Source organism: Melanostigma gelatinosum (genome assembly GCF_949748355.1).
Source record: "Melanostigma gelatinosum genome assembly, chromosome: 13".
NCBI classification, from domain to species: domain Eukaryota; kingdom Metazoa; phylum Chordata; class Actinopteri; order Perciformes; family Zoarcidae; genus Melanostigma; species Melanostigma gelatinosum.
In genome coordinates this window covers 10,613,339-10,630,910 of record NC_136646.1, presented here as the reverse complement: position 1 = coordinate 10,630,910, position 17,572 = coordinate 10,613,339, and the positions used below count along the sequence as shown (strand labels likewise).

The 17,572-nt window shown below is 39.2% G+C and overlaps 1 protein-coding gene across 1 annotated transcript; it reads right to left on the bottom strand.

Moving 5' to 3' along the window:
• Positions 1-36: 36 nt before the first annotated feature.
• Positions 37-9,439, bottom strand: LOC306787372 (uncharacterized protein; the record flags this gene model as incomplete). Its single annotated transcript, XM_079282491.1, has 12 exons — positions 9,395-9,439; positions 8,939-9,037; positions 8,808-8,839; positions 8,018-8,126; positions 7,096-7,686; positions 6,074-6,114; positions 5,710-5,812; positions 5,425-5,459; positions 5,109-5,214; positions 4,080-4,114; positions 458-569; positions 37-296 (listed from the first exon to the last, which is right to left on the bottom strand). The coding sequence occupies exons 2-12, from the start codon at positions 9,018-9,020 to the stop codon at positions 37-39; spliced, it is 1,506 nt and encodes a 501-aa protein (XP_079138617.1). The 5' UTR covers positions 9,021-9,037; positions 9,395-9,439.
• Positions 9,440-17,572: the final 8,133 nt, after the last annotated feature.

Below are 17,572 nucleotides of genomic sequence, written 5' to 3'. Positions count from 1 at the left end.
TCTCAGGTGTGTCATGGTCCTGTTTCACAGCTGGACCTACTTTGAAAAAATCTGCTGGAGACAACTTCTGTTGCTGTTTGTCTTGAAGCTGAAGTCTGTCAAGCAGTGCTTCAGTTTCTCTTTGATATTGTTTCTTCCTGTCGATCCCCTCAGAAATCTCCAGTGACTTCTGTAAATAAGTAATTTAGCACGTATTGTATGTAGAAAATTATAATCACATTGGGATATTAAGTAAACGAAAATATTAAATTTGGAGTTTCTTACCTTATCCATGTTTCCACTCATATCCTTATTACCTGCCATAGAATAATGGACTGAATCATAAGATAATCAAGCATAAGACAAGCAATGCACTTTAAAACTAATAAGTTTTTCTCTGTTTTGATAATGTTCACTGTAAGAAATTTTGTATGTTATTGACCTATTCCTGGAATGGTAATATTCATTGAAATGTTACCTTTCTCAGTGGCAGCAGATTGTACAGGCATGAATTCAGATTCTTCTCCCACAGTTGTGTTGCCATCATTCTTTGAGTGTTTAACATCAGCAGGTCGTTTCACTGGATCACACTAAGAAAACAAATCATTTCATTTAATATCAGTTCATCACCCATCTCGTGAATCGTCACCTCAACGTTGTGGAGGGTTTGTGGGCCCCAGTGACCATGGTAGCTATGTTGTCAATAGCTCCTGGTAGGGTCTGCCAGGGCAAAATGGTCCCATGGGAGTGGCAAGACCAAGACTGATTCACTGACCCTACATTTATGTCCAGAAAAGGGTTGTTGCACCTCACTCGCAAAAGGCAAACCGGTGCTCCTTTCTTGAGGAAGACTTGGGAGGGGACCAGTGAGCATTTGGTGACCTTGACACATGGGGCTTGGAATATCTACATAAAGCAATTGCCCTGTGGGCCCAACACTAGCAGGAATAGGCATTGCGGTTGTGTGCATTGTCCTACATAGCACTGGTTCTGGATCCAAACTCAAACAGGGGCTGGACAGTAGCCTTTTCCGGAGATGCTGAGGGTGAAAGGATGTGTTGGAGTTGTAGTGGGGAAATTATGTTATAGTATAGATCGTAATACAGATATCTTGACCACGTATATAAGTTAGGTTATGTTATAGTATCATGTGAAATGTTAGAGAATGTACAACTGAAAGTGTGGAACACAGACAGATACAAAACAGTAGATGATTTTAATTAGTTTTGTATCCAGGTGTCTTGTTATCTTTTCCCACAAGGGTGAGAAGTGAAGAGACACTGTTTCTTTGTTGGTAAGACAGAGACACAGAGAGACCTTGACTAACAGACATCCTGTGTCTGAAATACTTTTACTCCCCCTTTTGACGCATTATCTGAAGTTGTAAAGGTGTGAACCTTTGTATGCATAAATGATGTTGAAAATTGCACTTCGAAGAAGGTTTCACGCAGTCTACTGAATACGTAGTTGCTGTGCTTTCTTCGCTCTTGCAAGAGAATAAACGGAAAAAGACAACTTTGAATCTTCTGATGACTTTGAGAACAAAAACTCTCTCCTCCCGATTAACCTAGAAATTTTCCACCACAGAGTTCTCCCTGGGGAACGAGAGGGTCCCATGTATGCGACTGCGAGTCGCTGAGAGGAAGTCTCAGTTTGTGCTTATGCACCCTGCATTCTTTGAGTCTCTGGGTGCTGTCCTGGAAAGGCCGCCGACTGGGGACTCTATAGTTCTGCAGGGGGACTTCAAAGAAATTTGTACGAGTTATGGATTGGCCATAATATGCACCTTGTTCGAGTGGTACCAGTACACCCTTGGCCAGAAATCTATAATCAACTTTGTGGCCGTATCATCACATCTGCGCCAGTATGTCTTCATGTCTTCTATTTTGAAAAGAGAAGCAGATCTGTCAACTGAACGGCACTTGATGGTGAAGGGGAAGACCCATCTATATCGCTGGCAGGTTGCCTAAGTAGTCATAAAGCTTTTCTGTGGCAATACGCCAGGGGTGAATGAGTTAAGCCCTAAGATGCAGATGGCTCTGGATGTTGTTGGGCTGTCTTGGCTGACACGCCTCTCAGTGTCGCATAGGGGTGGATGGCGGTGCCTTTGGTGGGGCAGACCAGGCTGGTGGTTTCCATTTTTAAAAAGGGATTCGAATTATCTTGGTATCACACTGCTCAGCCTTCCCGGGAAGGTTTATTGCAGGGTGCTGAAACAACCCTGTCTCCTAAAAATTACGTTCTCCCGAAACTAAAATGCATTCTCAATTACCATAATTTGACCATAACCGTATTTTCTCCGTGATTATGTTTGTGTTTGACGTATTCCAAAATACGTTTCAAATCAACATTTTGACACTAACCTTTTTTCCCCTCTCCACCACCGCCTCTCCTCCCTATTATGCGGTCAGAATACTACCGCAACACGCCGCCTGTCTCCGGCAGAAATGCGCTGATCCACGCACGGGGAGACGTGGTTATGGTTAGGGTAAGAGTAAGGACAGGGTTAGGGTTAGTAAATAAAGGCAAGGCAGATCACAGAAAAATAATAAAGAGTAGAGTATGGCAAAGATATGTTGATTAGAAACGTATTTGTAATACGTCAAACACAAATGTAATCAGGGAGAAAATATGTTTCAGGGAGAAAATACATTTCTGGTCAAACGTAATTGAGAATGCATTTTAGTTTCGGGGGAACGTAATTTTTAGGAGATAGGGCTCTGCTGAAAAGAAGGCTCTGACTGATTGTCAAACCTCAGATCCAGGAGGAGCAATGCAGATTCCATCCTGGATGTGCAACACTGGACCAGCTCTTGACATTTGCAGGTCCGTTGGAGGGATCATTGGACTTTGCCCGCCGGGTTTTTTGGACTTAGAGAAGGCTCACGACCTTGTCCTGCGGGGAGTCCTGTGGCGGTACTGCAGGAATGCAGGGTACCGGGGTCATTGCTACCAGCCTGTCCTTATTTAACCAAAGTGAGAGGTGTGTCCATATACTCACCACAAAATCAAACATGTGTTCTGTGGTGAAGTGACCAAAACAATGAGATCCCGATTACAAGCGGCTGAAATTAGCTTCCCTCGTAGGGTGGCTGGGGTCAGCCATAGAGAGAGGGTGAGGAACTCAGACATCCGGGGGGAGTACAGCTACTGTTTCTTTGCATCTAATCGGGCCAGAGGGGGTTCAGGCATCTGATCCAGATGCCCCCTGGAGGCCTCCAGTCATAGGTTTTCCAGGTACTGGCAACTGTTAGGAGGCCCCGGGGTAGAGAACATGCAGGAGGGATTATATATCTCGTCTGAACTGGGAACGCCTTGGGGTTTCCCAGGAACAGTTGGAAAGGAGAGGTACGTCTGAAATACCTGCACCATCTAAAACTGCGAGTGAAATGCCAACCGTGTCGCTTTCATCCTTTTATCCAAGGTCCTTGGAGGGGGGGGGGCTCCAGCCATTACTAAGCAACCAAAACCTGTGTGCTGTAATGACGATGATGAGTAAGTCCTGCACTAAAATGATTAACTTCACTTCAACTTCATATATTTACCGTAGACTGATTGTTCCTCGACACATTACATGCTGTGTGTGCCATAAAGTTCAAACAGTTGAACTATTTTCATCTTGAGTTGCAGCTGAAGAATAGGCATTAAAGAACACGAGGCTTCGGTCTCGATTTTGAGCGTGCCTTCTGCACGTCTACATTGACAACAATGAATTTGAGGGCGCAAAGAAGGCAACATATGTATGACCCTGTAGCAGTTAGAAAATGGAGAGATGATGGATCAGTTAACCAGGATAACTTATTAAGAACAAGGACACACAATAGTAAACCGATTCAGACAACAACTCCAAAATAAAAGCAAGACTAAACATTTTGCACTAAATGCAAGCAGGTTTATACTTCAGTGAGAAGAAAGTAAACTTATCTCATTTCAACTCATCCACGTGTCCACCTAGGGGGTTCGTAGAGTAGAACTCTGTTCAAGTCTAAACTACAAATGCAAACAACTCTAATCTTCATCTAAAACTTGACTTGAAAATATAGGTGTCAATAATCAATAAACACTGCTTTATGATAGTTATGACAAACTCTCACATTTACCTCTGATTTAGCTGCACTCTCCTCCAGCTCGCATTCTGCAGGGTAAAGTAACAGAAAGCAGAATCAAGCATCAAACAAATTGTTTTGGGCCACTTAACCATTCCAAGATGGTTCATTGTTAAACATGATGGATGTCCTCTACACCAAATAGATATAATGTGTTTTATTTTAATTATCCAGAATTTGCAGGAATGCAATACAACATTTCAACAAAATAAATCATTTCTCGTGCTATTTGGTAACTGGTGAAACAGTTAGAGATGTTGGACTTGTGCCCTTCACTTTGTTGACCTCCTTATCTTCATCAGGCTCTCCTGTTGAAGGGTCAAAGCCAACACATTTCAGAGGAAGTTATTTCCTTATTTTATTGACACCACTTAATATTCATTGTAACTGTCAAGGAGACATGTGTAATTGTTTATTCTTTGAGTTTATATGGTACCGTATGTGGTGCCTCAATGTATCATATTTCGTCATGTATGTTGCTAAGTAACAGGCCACACCCAGAGTGGGTGTAGGCATATGACCGTGACATTGTGGGTCGTTAGCTCGCGCAGAAGCTAAGAGGAGTAAACGACCCCAGGTTAAACTGATTCTGCATGTGATCTAAGAGGTGCACACGGTAAATTGTTCATTTGTACATATATTTGTGTGTATTGTTGTTGACCTGCCTCTACGTTTAAATGTGTTGCATTTTTTGAGATTGTAGTTTGTAGTTTATGTCATTATTAATGTGCTAATATGTGCTAACAACGTGTGCTAGCAAATGTCCGTTTGTCAACAGACATTTGCCTGAGAGACTCCACAAGAGCTCGCAATTTACGTACAAATGTTTATGTTTGTTTGTAGTTTTCACGGTGTCTATGGTGTCAGAGTGGAGTGAGAGAGAAGAAGAGCGAGAACGGCAAATAAAGTTCATCAAGACATCATTACGAAGCGTCGCCATTATTGTTGGATCAGTGCAGTTACATTCATAATTATTATACTGTAAAAAATCTACGTTATAATAAAGAATATTATTATTGTTACCTTTATTGGTTGCAGATGATGATACAGATTTGATTTCAGACTCTCCTCCCACTCGTATGCTGTCATCATACTTGTCTGAGTGTTTAGCACCATTCACTGGATCATTCTAATAAAACAGATGATTGTATATGATATTTAGTTAACCAGGTTCAAACCATTGTCAACTGATCCATATGTCCAACCAGATGGTTGATTGAGTCAAACTCTGTTTTAGTTCAAACTAACAAAATAACTTAAAAAAGAAATTAGGTAGAGTTAAAAAATAAATGCTTCTGTTTAACAATGACTTCTGAGGACCAAAAGATGTCACATTTACCTCTGTTTTAGCTGCACTTTCCTCCAGCTCATCTACTGTAAAAACAAGCAGATTAAACATAAAATAAATTGGTTTTGGACAGTTAACAATTTAAGATCAACAAGATATATCTGCAGAAAGCTCTGTGTGTATTCACAGATTTTCCTGTTCCACAAGATGTATCTTCTCTGCAATTTGTTTTTTAATTAATACTTTTTAATGTTATTTTAAATTTAACGTGATCTACATTTTGTCGGAAAATATAATACAAAACAATACTTGGGTTCTTTTTCATTCAAATATTACCTTTGTCATTGTTTGCAGATGATACAGATGTGATTTCAGACTCTCCTGTGTTTTCATCATTCTTTGAGTTTTCAACATCACCAGGTCCAGTCACTGTATCACACTAAGAAAACAGGGGATTTCATTTAACCTCCAGTTCAACTTGGTAGAGCAGTTGAGATTAAGATGTTGTCAGTAGAAACTCTGCCAAGAACACATACAACACTCCAGATCAACATCATACATGATGCACCAATCGACTGCAGCTTGAAGATTGGAACTGTTTACTTAAGCGTGAGACTTAAAATGTGATCTAACTCACGTGTAGTTTTAAGAACAAATGCTGTTCCATATGATGATCACTAACGAAGTTGAAAAATCTTACCTTTACCTTGATTGCAGTTGCATTCTCCTCAATATCTTCTACTGCAGGATAATGTAAGAAAGACAAAATTGTATAAGTTTAAAAAAATAACACTGGATTAGCAAACCATGATCATTATATTACAAAGTTTCTGTGTTAAATTTCTGGAGGTAATTGTACCTGAGATGGAGGAGACAAAATAACAGAGTGAATAATAAAAATGTATGTATGTGTGTGTGTGTATGTATATGTATATATATATATATATATATATATATATATATATATATATATATATATATATATATATATATATATATATATATATATATATGGCACTAGTGTTACAAACACCGAATGAAAATTTTCAAAACACTAAAAACACTGTGTACAAATCTCTAATCCATAGGTATGTTCCTACAACAGTTAAGTTAAATGTAAAATACCGGTACATGTATCTTCAAATGATTCAGTGATGCTTCACACTGATCATAAAGGATAAAAGTGATTTTCTAATGATCTTCATAACTCTTGCTTATCAGTACGCTCATTACGTAAATCCACACATTCAAATATTGAGCCAGACGTCAGAATCTTTAAAATGTCTGTTGGAAAGAATTGATAACCCACAAATCATTAAATTCAATCAGTAGCATGTTCATCATAAAACGTTAGTGCAACTTGTCAACCAACAAAACACATGTACATTACAGAAAGAAAATCACATCATTTATATTTCTTTATTTTGGAACAGCTGCCTGCTATGGCTGAAAATAATGGCATGAGAGCTGTGAAAGTGAATCAAAACAGTGAAATTGACAGACGCACAACTGTGAAATAAAACTCAGTGTAAAGCTCTGTAAAGCAAAACGGAGCTGCAGATTCAGGTGATAATTCTTTGTAGGTTCTTCACTATGAGGATCACTTTCATGTTGTAAAATTGTTTTCAAAGTCATTTTAATCCGTTAGTTGTTAGTTCTGTCCACATTGTCTTCATGAAGCAGTGTCGATGTAATTCATAAACGCCAACATTCAAATCTCACCTGTTTGACTTTGCTGAAACAATGAGGACTCCAGCCTTTCTTCTTTGTGCTCCAGCTGTTCTTTCTGCCCTTTATTTCCATCACACATCAGTCCACTGTGGCAGTGGGGAGCATTTTCAGAGACCATGGCGTCTATTTTTTCCAGCAGAGATATTATCTCTCCTTCATCCGTCATACTTCTTCTACATGTGTGGTATCTTTTTTCAACAAAACTGCTGTTGGCTTTCAGGTCTGTCAGTGCACTTTCACATGTTACATCTGACTCATGAGTCACAACTGTCATTACATAAGTCATTAATGCTTTCCCAAACGTTGTTTCTAACCACTGCACTCCTGACTTGTAATGGCTGGTATGCAGGCCATTTGGTAACAGCATGACAAAGGCATGAATTTCTTCATTTAATGGGAATTTATCAATGTTTGGTAGACCAAGCATGTTAATGACAGAGATGTGCCGACCACACAAATCATACAGTTTGGTTGAAAAGTGTTCCACATTTGTTTGCTCGTCATGTTCAATTAAGATGTTTTTTGATCCAATCTCAATGGAATTTGTTTCACCAATTAACACCAGTGTGAGTTCAGGTATCGCTGAAACAAAAAAAAGAATGACATCACCATGCTATACTGCAGGATTCATTAAGAGAACATTTTAATGACTAAAAGTTCTGTTTCACATTTTGTTCAAATGTAATGCAAAAATATAATGAATGTGATAAAGTGAATCTCACATTATTTAATATGTATTGAAACATGATATGTTAGACTTGTGTGTTTTCACCTGTTGAAGATTTGTAGTCTTTCATCATTGGAAATGAGATTAGATTCGTTGAATGTAAATTTAAATGTAAGTTTTTATAATTGTAGAAGTGTTTGAAAATCTGTATGTTGCTCTTCAATCAATTCATAATCAAAATATTACCTTTGTTATTTGACAAAGATGGCTTTGCAAATGCAATCGTCTCTGCTCCTCTGCTTTCATCATTATTCTCGGAGTGTTGAGCTTCACCAGGTTCATTCACCAGATCAAACTGAGAAAATATGTGATTTAATAAAACAATTCTCCAGATTCTGACTGAGGTTACAATATTTATTGTGATCTCGATATGAGGAGTGTATTTTAAACCCAAAGACAAGAAAACTGCATCAAAATGTAAAACTTGAAAATCAATAACTTACAGTGTTGTACCAGTTATGAAAACAATAAAACATAAATTGAAAGCAAAGTAAAACAATCATTGATGAAATGCAAGTTGGTACTGATAAAAGCAGTTGTGCAGTTCTGAAAGAGGGCATGGCTAAAGTATTGGGGGAGGGCTAACCCACACCAATGAGAGAGGAACTCTTTGCTGAGACCAATGATGCCTCCCACAAGACTCTACGACAAACAGTTCATGAGTTTGGTCTTTGTACATGAATCCATTTAGAAGTTATGTGCCTTTATGTTATCTGGCACTCTCATTGCCACACCCCTTGTTTGCCAATATCGGCATGTACCCAAACACACACCTTCACACGCATACACTTCCATGGCAAATTATAGTCTCCTAGGGCAAAAACTGTGCCCTGAAATTGGGGAAATGTTTGTGGAGTGACAGACCGATTGACAGAGTCAGCCATAGAGCTGCCGGTCGCAGCTAAAAATGGGATTCCTGTTTAAGAACAAATACAGTCGTATAGTAATGATAACTAATAAAGGTGAAGAGACTTACTTTTACTTTGGTTTCAGCTGCACTCTCCTCCACTACAGGGCCATGTTGGAATAGTAGAATACATATGATCAGCATAAAAACATATTTGGTTCGATTATTCATTCACGTTTATTTATAAACTTTTAAATTACCCTTCTCATTTGTCCCAGATGGTACAGTTTTGACTTCAGACCCTCTTCCAGCTGCTGCATTGTCATGGTTTTCCACCTCCATCTTATCGGTTCGTCATGCTTTATGGAGTTGTAAGAGAAAGTCAGTTTGACAACTTAATAAACTATACTGTGTGTGTCACCATTCAAGCTGAAGGGTCATGTATTTTATTTTAGAAACAAAATCAATCAATCTTTTCGGAAAATAACTGCAATATTTTTGACCTCGAGCCCACAAACCATCAGAAGAATCTGTATTTAGCAGTTTAGAAGTGGCCCTGACAAATCTTGAATTTCGATCTTGCATTTGGGAAATATGATGCATCAAAAGTTCTTGATTTTTTTTAAGTAAGCAACTTCAAATCGGAATTTGAATCTAATAAAAGAAAAATGGAAATACAGCAGAGACACAACTAGAACAATGTTAAATAAACTCACCTTTGTGTTGCAGTTGCCCTACTTGGTCTGTGCTGACTTGTTGAAAATCCTTTTAATTGACACAGAGATCACAATATGATTAGTAGGTCTCTCCCTCACAAATACCTTCTTTTCACATGTTAGGCGTGATGTATTGAGCTGAAGAGTTCAGCGTCGGCCCTTAAACCATTGATGACAAAAAGTAAAGTGAAAATAGGACAGGTCTGACTCATGGGCAAGTTAACGCGTTAATTTCGCGTTAACGCATTCATTAATTAACGCCGACAATTATTTTATCGCATTTTTAAAATTTATTATAATTTCTTTTTTTTTGTATTGAGAGACAACAGACAATACATATACATAACAAGAAGATGACAAGAACTATATATATATATACAACATATACTGTATATATATATATTTGTGATATATTAACGGTGACCCAGCTCTTCCATCCCCATACCACCCGCTCCAGAGGGAACCATCAGAGTGCCCCGAATTGAGCTCGAGCCGTCAGGGATAGGACGGATCACCACAGGGGAGGTTGTGGTTAAAACAATGTTATGACAACATTTTATTCTTTTTTTAAATTTAATTTATAATGTAAAATTAAATTAAAAGGGTTTTTTTAAATAATAAGAACAGTAATTATAATTATAGTGATAATAATTATAATAATATGTAATAACAGCAACATCATATAACGATATAACATGATCAGAGACAAACAAAAAAATAAATAAATAAATAAATAAAAACAGAAGAAAAAGGATTTTCTAGAAGACAGAATAAATATGAAGATAACAATTTTGTACAATAATTACCATTAAATATAATAGGCTATATAACACAATATTGCACACATTTACTCAACACAAACCACTGTCAAAACTGAACACTTGCAACAAAACGTTCAGACTCTATAAAGCTTTACGTTTATGGACAAAGGACAGCTCTATCTCATGATATTCTTCATGCATGTTCACCTGTGGGCCCCCTCCGGCCATGACTTTTTTTTATTTTTAAAAGACCAAAATACCTTGTAAGATCATGAAAATAATTGTAAAACAATATTTAACGGTTGGTGAATGAGGCCCAATGTCTGTTAGAAAACCTATGAGCTCATTAGAAGTGCACAAAAACACTACACATTTGTAAAAATTATTATTGTCACCTTACCTCTGCCTGGTCTGTGAAGATGTGGCTGTCGTGTCAGTAAGCCTTCCAGTCCAACTCTGCATGCACTTTAATGGTTACTCAGTGATGAGGAATGTGAAAGTGAAAGTCCAACTGCCCTAACTCATGATTTACGCTAAACCACGTGACTTCAAGGAAAATGGTGTAAAGGTTTATCGCATGCTGATGTTTCTGGTTTCAACCAAACACAGTGAAGCACAAACCACTGTCAACACTGAGCACTGCTGCAACAAAACGGTTTATGTTAATTGACAGAGGACAGCTCTATATCATGATATTCTTCATGCATGTTAGTTTTAAACAAACAACAAAAGTGAAAGTGTAAGTTAGAGAGCTATTTTCCCCCAAACCATGTGACTTAGAGGAAAACATTAAGGAGAGTTACAGGTCACACAAGCCAAACACTGCTGAGCACATGCTGCCGTCAACACTGAGCTCCTACTTGCAAAGCTACAAATTCAGGCTTGTTTGCCAAACCATTACGTACCTACAGAAGATCCACTGATATTCAACACATTGAAAGAAGTCGCTCCAAAACAGCCTCTCCAGGCCTGTAGCAGCAGTTACCAGCACTGCAGTGCAGATTTAAAATGGGCTATTTGCAATTGCTTGTTGTAATTGTTTTTATTGAGTGTTTTCTGTCAGATTGATGCAAAGCTCCTCCACCCCATTCACCTCCAGGTTTCATCTTAACCAGCACCTATAGGACCTTCCACTGAGCTCATCAGAAGTCCTGCTCCACATCACATGAATCCAGATCTTCAGCCATTGCTCTTCACCCCTTCACAACCACCTGTGTCTAGATGTTCTCGGGTATAATCCTGCACAGTTTAGGACAAAGCCCTTTAAAATGTCGTTGTCGCCATGGTATGTAATCGCCATCGTGACATGTTCTTAAACTGCAGAATTGTTGGTACCTGTGATCTTACAATGATGAATCCAATCGTCCTCTTAAATTGAAGGCGTGTGCCAGTTGATCCTAATGAGCATTCTCACTCCTCACCTGTTGTTTATGACGTGTAAACAATTCATCTCATGTAAATGTGTTCCGCATCATTTGTAGATCTTCCTTAAACTACCCTTTACCAATGATCTGTATATGTATAGAGCTTATTTAGCTAATTGTTTACTGTTCATTATGTAGCGATGTGTAGCATAGCATTTTTACTGTTCCTCAACTGTTACAAAGGAAACGTAAATTCAACTTTTACTAAGAATGTGCAGAGCTCTATGACCACTAGTCAAAGTTATAAAACCACATTCTGTAGCTGGCTTTGTGTTCTATCATTTAACGGTTTCTAAATATGATCAAAGTCTAAAAGATATCTGAGGCTCTGTTCAGACAAAGTGCATTTTGGCAGCCTGGGTGGCTTTTTGAAAATTGTTTTGATGCTCATTGACATCAGTACAGTACTTGTTGTGGACCTCTAACTTACATTCAGAGATTCAGTTTTGGCCTTATTGAGAGGGCTTCCACTTGAAATAGCAGATGATGGATGAGTGTTTATTTATTTACATATGTTTCGGTCATGCCCCTCTTTGTATTGAGTTTGGTTGGAAATATTCAGTTCCATTTCACAGATTACCTCTTCCCATCCTCCCTTAGCACCTCACCCTGGGTCACACTCCCAGCAACACTATAGTGCATTGAACAAGACAAGGTTGTAACCGAGAGTGATGCAGGGAGAAATTTGGGCCCTGTCATAAGCATTGGCCGTTTCTGCCGTGGTTCCAGTAGTATATGTCCTTGAAGTGTACTGAAGTAGCATATGACGTGACTTGGTGAAGCTACATTTGAGTCAAATAATTGAGGACTGCATTATCTTAACAAATTTAAGAATATAATAATACTATTGTAACAGACTGCTCTATACTTGAAGCTGTACTTCTGTATAGGAGGTACTATGTTTGCATATGAGTTGCCGTTCCGTCTGGCAGGATATGGCTTGTGGTTTGTTGTAGCTTGACAAAAACAAACAGAAATCCCCCACCAACTTCCTGCCTTGCAAGGACCAAGGCCTTACTCAACCGAACAAGGCAGGAAATGGGTGGGGGTGCTGTACAAGATCTGATGATTGATGTAGAATACATTTTGCTGTTGAACATCATGATTATGTAGTAAGTGATAATGTACAGTGTGAAAAAAATAGAAAAACATCCATTCAACATTCATTGTTCTCCAGTATAATCAGTCAGCTGTTCTAAGTATAATTAATGCAGGTGGGACAAACTTCAGGCACTTTTTAAATCTTTGTTGCTGATGAAATTAAAAAGTCATTAATAGTTTGTGTTAAAAATAATCCATTTTGTGATATCAAACTCAATCAGTGACTTGTATTGTTAAAATAGTTCAAATTATCTATGAAACCATGGCTAGCTTTGCTAACATTAATAATATTGCACTCTGCTGCTCCGTCTCCTCAGACCCAGAACACACTCTCTTGCTCCAAGAGTAGCTCCGGTGCTCAGAGTGACTATTTACAAAGGAACCCATAGATTGGCTGATCAGAGGCGGGACCTTTGTTTGTTTAGTTTCAGACCTGCAATGCTTCATCCAGAGATGGCTCTCATCACATCTTCCATTTTAGTGGGAAAACATCGAGGGCAACAGGGTTGTAAGCGCTATTTTGTCGTTTTGTTTTTGTACAATCTCCCACCACATGGGGGTGTAGTGCCGGTGTGAATCAGGGCACAGGTATTATAATCAGTGGAGTCATTGGACACAGGGGGTTGCTAATAAGCAGAAGCAAACAGTTTTTGAACGTGCACATTTAACAAATGTAAATGTTATGATTTATTGGTTCATAGAGAAAATGGATAACGACAGAGAAAGTGGTTGGCCTCTGTTTATGTGAGCAATAAAATGCTTATATTGGAAACTGGACTTTGTTATGTGTCGCACGCGTCTGAACAAACATTTCAGCAACCGTGGTGACTTTTTTGGGAAGCAACGATCACTACAAGGGTTAACAAATGAAGTTGAAACACGTCTCCAAACTTCTACTTGAAACAAACTGCTGTGTAGTTGTTTGCACCAACAATAAATCCCAAAACGCTGTTCCTCTGCCATGTCCTAAAAAAGAAAGAGGGGCTTTATGGCTCCAAGCTGTAGACCACACCAGCATGGCGTCATCACCGAGGCTGCACTCTCTATTGAGGGAAAGAAACGCTCTGTCACTTTAGGAGAGAAACACGAAAATGCCGAAAAAGCTGTAGTTTAGCAGGTTAACCAAGGCTTTCACACAGAGATTTGAGGCTCATAAGATATGTGAATATTTACTGTCAGTGTAGTAACTCTCTCAATGATGCTGCACACAGTTAGCTACGACTGATGGATAGCTAACGTTAGCAGCATCAGCCTGTCTTCTCAATCTATATCTCAGCCTATAGATTACACAATTAACTATTAACAGGTTTACAGACATCACTGAGCTTAACGTGATTCAATCCAATATGTGATGTAATATGTATTGATGTTTTGCGGAGTACCTATATCTGCCGGTCTAATGTAGCTTATATTCAGCCACTTGTTAAATATTAGATGACTGGTTCATAAGAGCCCGTCCAAGGACATCAACTGTCCAATATACTCCTTAGTGAATATCAGGAAGTTTATTCAGCCTGGTTATGGGAAGTTTACAAACACAAATGTCATGTCTGTATTACACTCGTGAAGTGGACCTCACTTATGATGACATCACTGCAAGACTAGATTTTTCACATTAATCTTTTTTATCCAAGATGTTGGTCCGGGGAGAATTTTACAGAAGCTGTTTAGAAATGATAGCCAACAGACTGCCAACATTGTTTTAAATGTATTTGTTACGTTCCCCTATTAAGGTCTAAGGGATGAGGGGACTAACACATTAAATAACCCAGGGGAAAGTATCATGGGCAACGGATGAATAAACAAAAATATATTCATCAACAAAAAGATGAAATGCTCACAAGGCAACAACTGAAAACTACTTTGTTAAAACAGGAAAGCGACACTTGTTAACAGCAGTGATAATCAAACTCAAAAGACCTGTGGCGGCTGGTCAATAGAGGGCCATGGGGCCTGGCCCCACCATGAGCCACACACAAAAAAAAAGAATTATAATAATCATAAATTATACAAATTGTCAATATTTGTGTTTTTGAACTATGGAATGTACCCAGTAATGTGTGTAAAATATGATATCTGCGCAAAATATATGTTTTTCCTGTTCGTCCTCTCCGCCTGTGTGCTCTCTGCTCGTGCTCTCTGTCTGTGTGCACGACACTCTGAGAACGCGCAGTTTGGGGGGCCTAATCGTTTTGGCCCAAAAGAGACGGGGCTATGAAGCAGTTTAGCCAATTGCTGATTCAAGATACAAATGAGTGACATACAATTTAGCCAATCAGCGCCCTCAAATAGATTCAGAGTGGGGCCAGAACGATCAGGCCCCCCTCGCTGCGCGTTCTCGTCAGGAGAAGTCTCCACAGGCGCTCCAAGACCCGTTTGAGAGGAGAACTTTGGCGGAGATTCTGCAGCCAAAGAGCTGATATCAGATCAGCCTGACCTCACAATCAGACAGCAGACTACATGCGAAGCTTCACTAGCTGTACACCAGACAGGTTTGGCTAGCTGGATGATGTCATGCTAATCATTTATTTAGCTTTTTCAAACAACTGGGACGGATCCAGCACGGACAGTTACGGGAGTGAGGAGGTAAGGAAACATGAGAACACCAGGACACACATGGAGAACTCTGTCAAGCTACATATTAGACAAAGTGAACATCTTTTCTTCTACATAGCCTCAGTCTCATCTGCTTAACTTGGTCATGGAGACATCAACATGTAATAGAGATGTTAAATTAACAGTGAAAACTCATCATAGCTTAATTTAACATCAGTATTCATAATTACACTTCATGTTTACTTCTCCTGATCTTTACCTCATAGGGGCATCTCAACAAATAAACATGTTATATTATATTATAGAAGTGTTATTTACTGCTTCTTTTCATGTTGGAATAAATGTTAAATATTGAAATGCCAAGTAATAATGCGTGTTTGATACTTAAAGTTTTTGCATTAAATCATACTGGGATGTTTGCTGAAATTGATAGGATGGCCCTACCTAGAACATGTTCCACCAGCCGCCACTGGTATACACGCTAATGGGTCAGACTAACTCAACAGCACACACACACACACACACACACACACACACACACACACACACACACACACACACACACACACACACACACACACACACACACACACACACACACACACACACGCTTCTTGGCCCACGGGGCTGTCCGTGTGGACTGAGTGGAGATTGGGGGTGAGAGAGAGAGAGCACAGAGACAACAACATGACACGTAACACTTTTAAAACAAAGTGATCAAGCTCTCCGCATAACATCCGCTCCAACATTGAAGATGAGGGTAAATATATAGACCGCTCTCCAGTAGCCTCAGTCTGGAACTGCAACTCACTAAATTCATAACAATAGCGTCAATGCAGACATGGCAGTACTTCCGGCAGATACCTTCAAAGGAAAGTGACCAAGCTGTCCGTCATCTCCACCTAGTGTCCACTACGACCTGCAAGACGATGGTCATATATACACTCGATTTAACCTTCATCTTCACTTTGTTTCAAGGCAGCCATAGAGTAGTGCAAACGGACTTGGCAATAAACTGTTTCTGATTCTGAATCGTGAGTTTTGTCGCCCTCCCGTGGTAACAATGTGGAACTGCTAGAAATTAATAAAGACAACGTCATTGCAGACATGGCAGCATACTACCACTTCCGGTATATACTTTCAGAATAAAGTGGCCAAACTGAATATCTAGAAACATAAATCAATCGTCTTCGTAGTTCATAAAGTTCATGAGGGAAACTTCGACGAGCAAGGCGGTCATGTGACAATGTTACTGATAAGTAGCACAATTATTATTTTACTGTAACTATTATCGCATATAATGCTAGATTATTCTAATTGACAGTTTGGCCCCTATATTTTGAAAGTATTTACAAGAAGTGTTATTTTGTCAGCATTGACGCTGATTAGATTATTTTAACATGTGACCTGGAGGGCAGTAAAGACACCAAACCATTAGCACAGATCACATTTGTATAAGGGACAGTGCAAAAGTTATTGGGGTGGAGATCTTTTGTTCCATTTAATAAAAAGCGACCCTTATATTTTTGTTACACTCTACCCGTGACAGCTGAACTTCCAGACATTTGAAATACGGAGTGCACCGTTACATCAAAACACACGTTCACACCATCGGTAAATTAAAGTCCATTGCTCGCTGACATTCAAAGATAGAGAGCGAAAAGTGCGTGCAGTTTAAATTATCACGCGATTAACCGATACGCAGAGTGTTACTCACTAAATGAGTTCAACGGCAATGATTAAATAGATCAGATCTGCATTGAAAGGGCTTCTTGATATTCATAATGATCAACGGGTCACATTGTAATCGTAAAATGAATCATTAAAGAGACGTCCAGCGTTATTGTGAACAATAGCCCTGTGGTGAAGCCTGACCGGAGTGGCTTCTGAAGTGGTAGGAGGCAGACACGAGAGACTTTGTCCAGATAACAAAAAGGTGTTTTATTTACAAAAGTGCCCTGCTACATGTGTAACCAAATGTATATAATGACATTTGTTTTTGAGCACTGAACAAACAGAGGAAGGAGAAGAACCTCTCCTTTAACCAACTTTCTCAAAGATACCCGTCATAGTTGGGCAAAGGTCTTAAGGACCAGTGTGTAGGATTTAGTGGCATCTAGCTTGAGGTTGCAGATTGCAACCAAGTGAACACCACTCTGCTCACCCTTCCTTTCCAAGCGTGTAGGCAACATTTGTGTCACCAGATTCAATCTTGCACTTTAATTTAAAAAAAGTGAAAGGCCGTCTCTACAGCCTGTTTGGTTTGTCTGTCTGGACTACTGTAGAAACTTTGCGGTGCAACATGCTGGGCTCTGTAAAATACCTGCTATTATGTA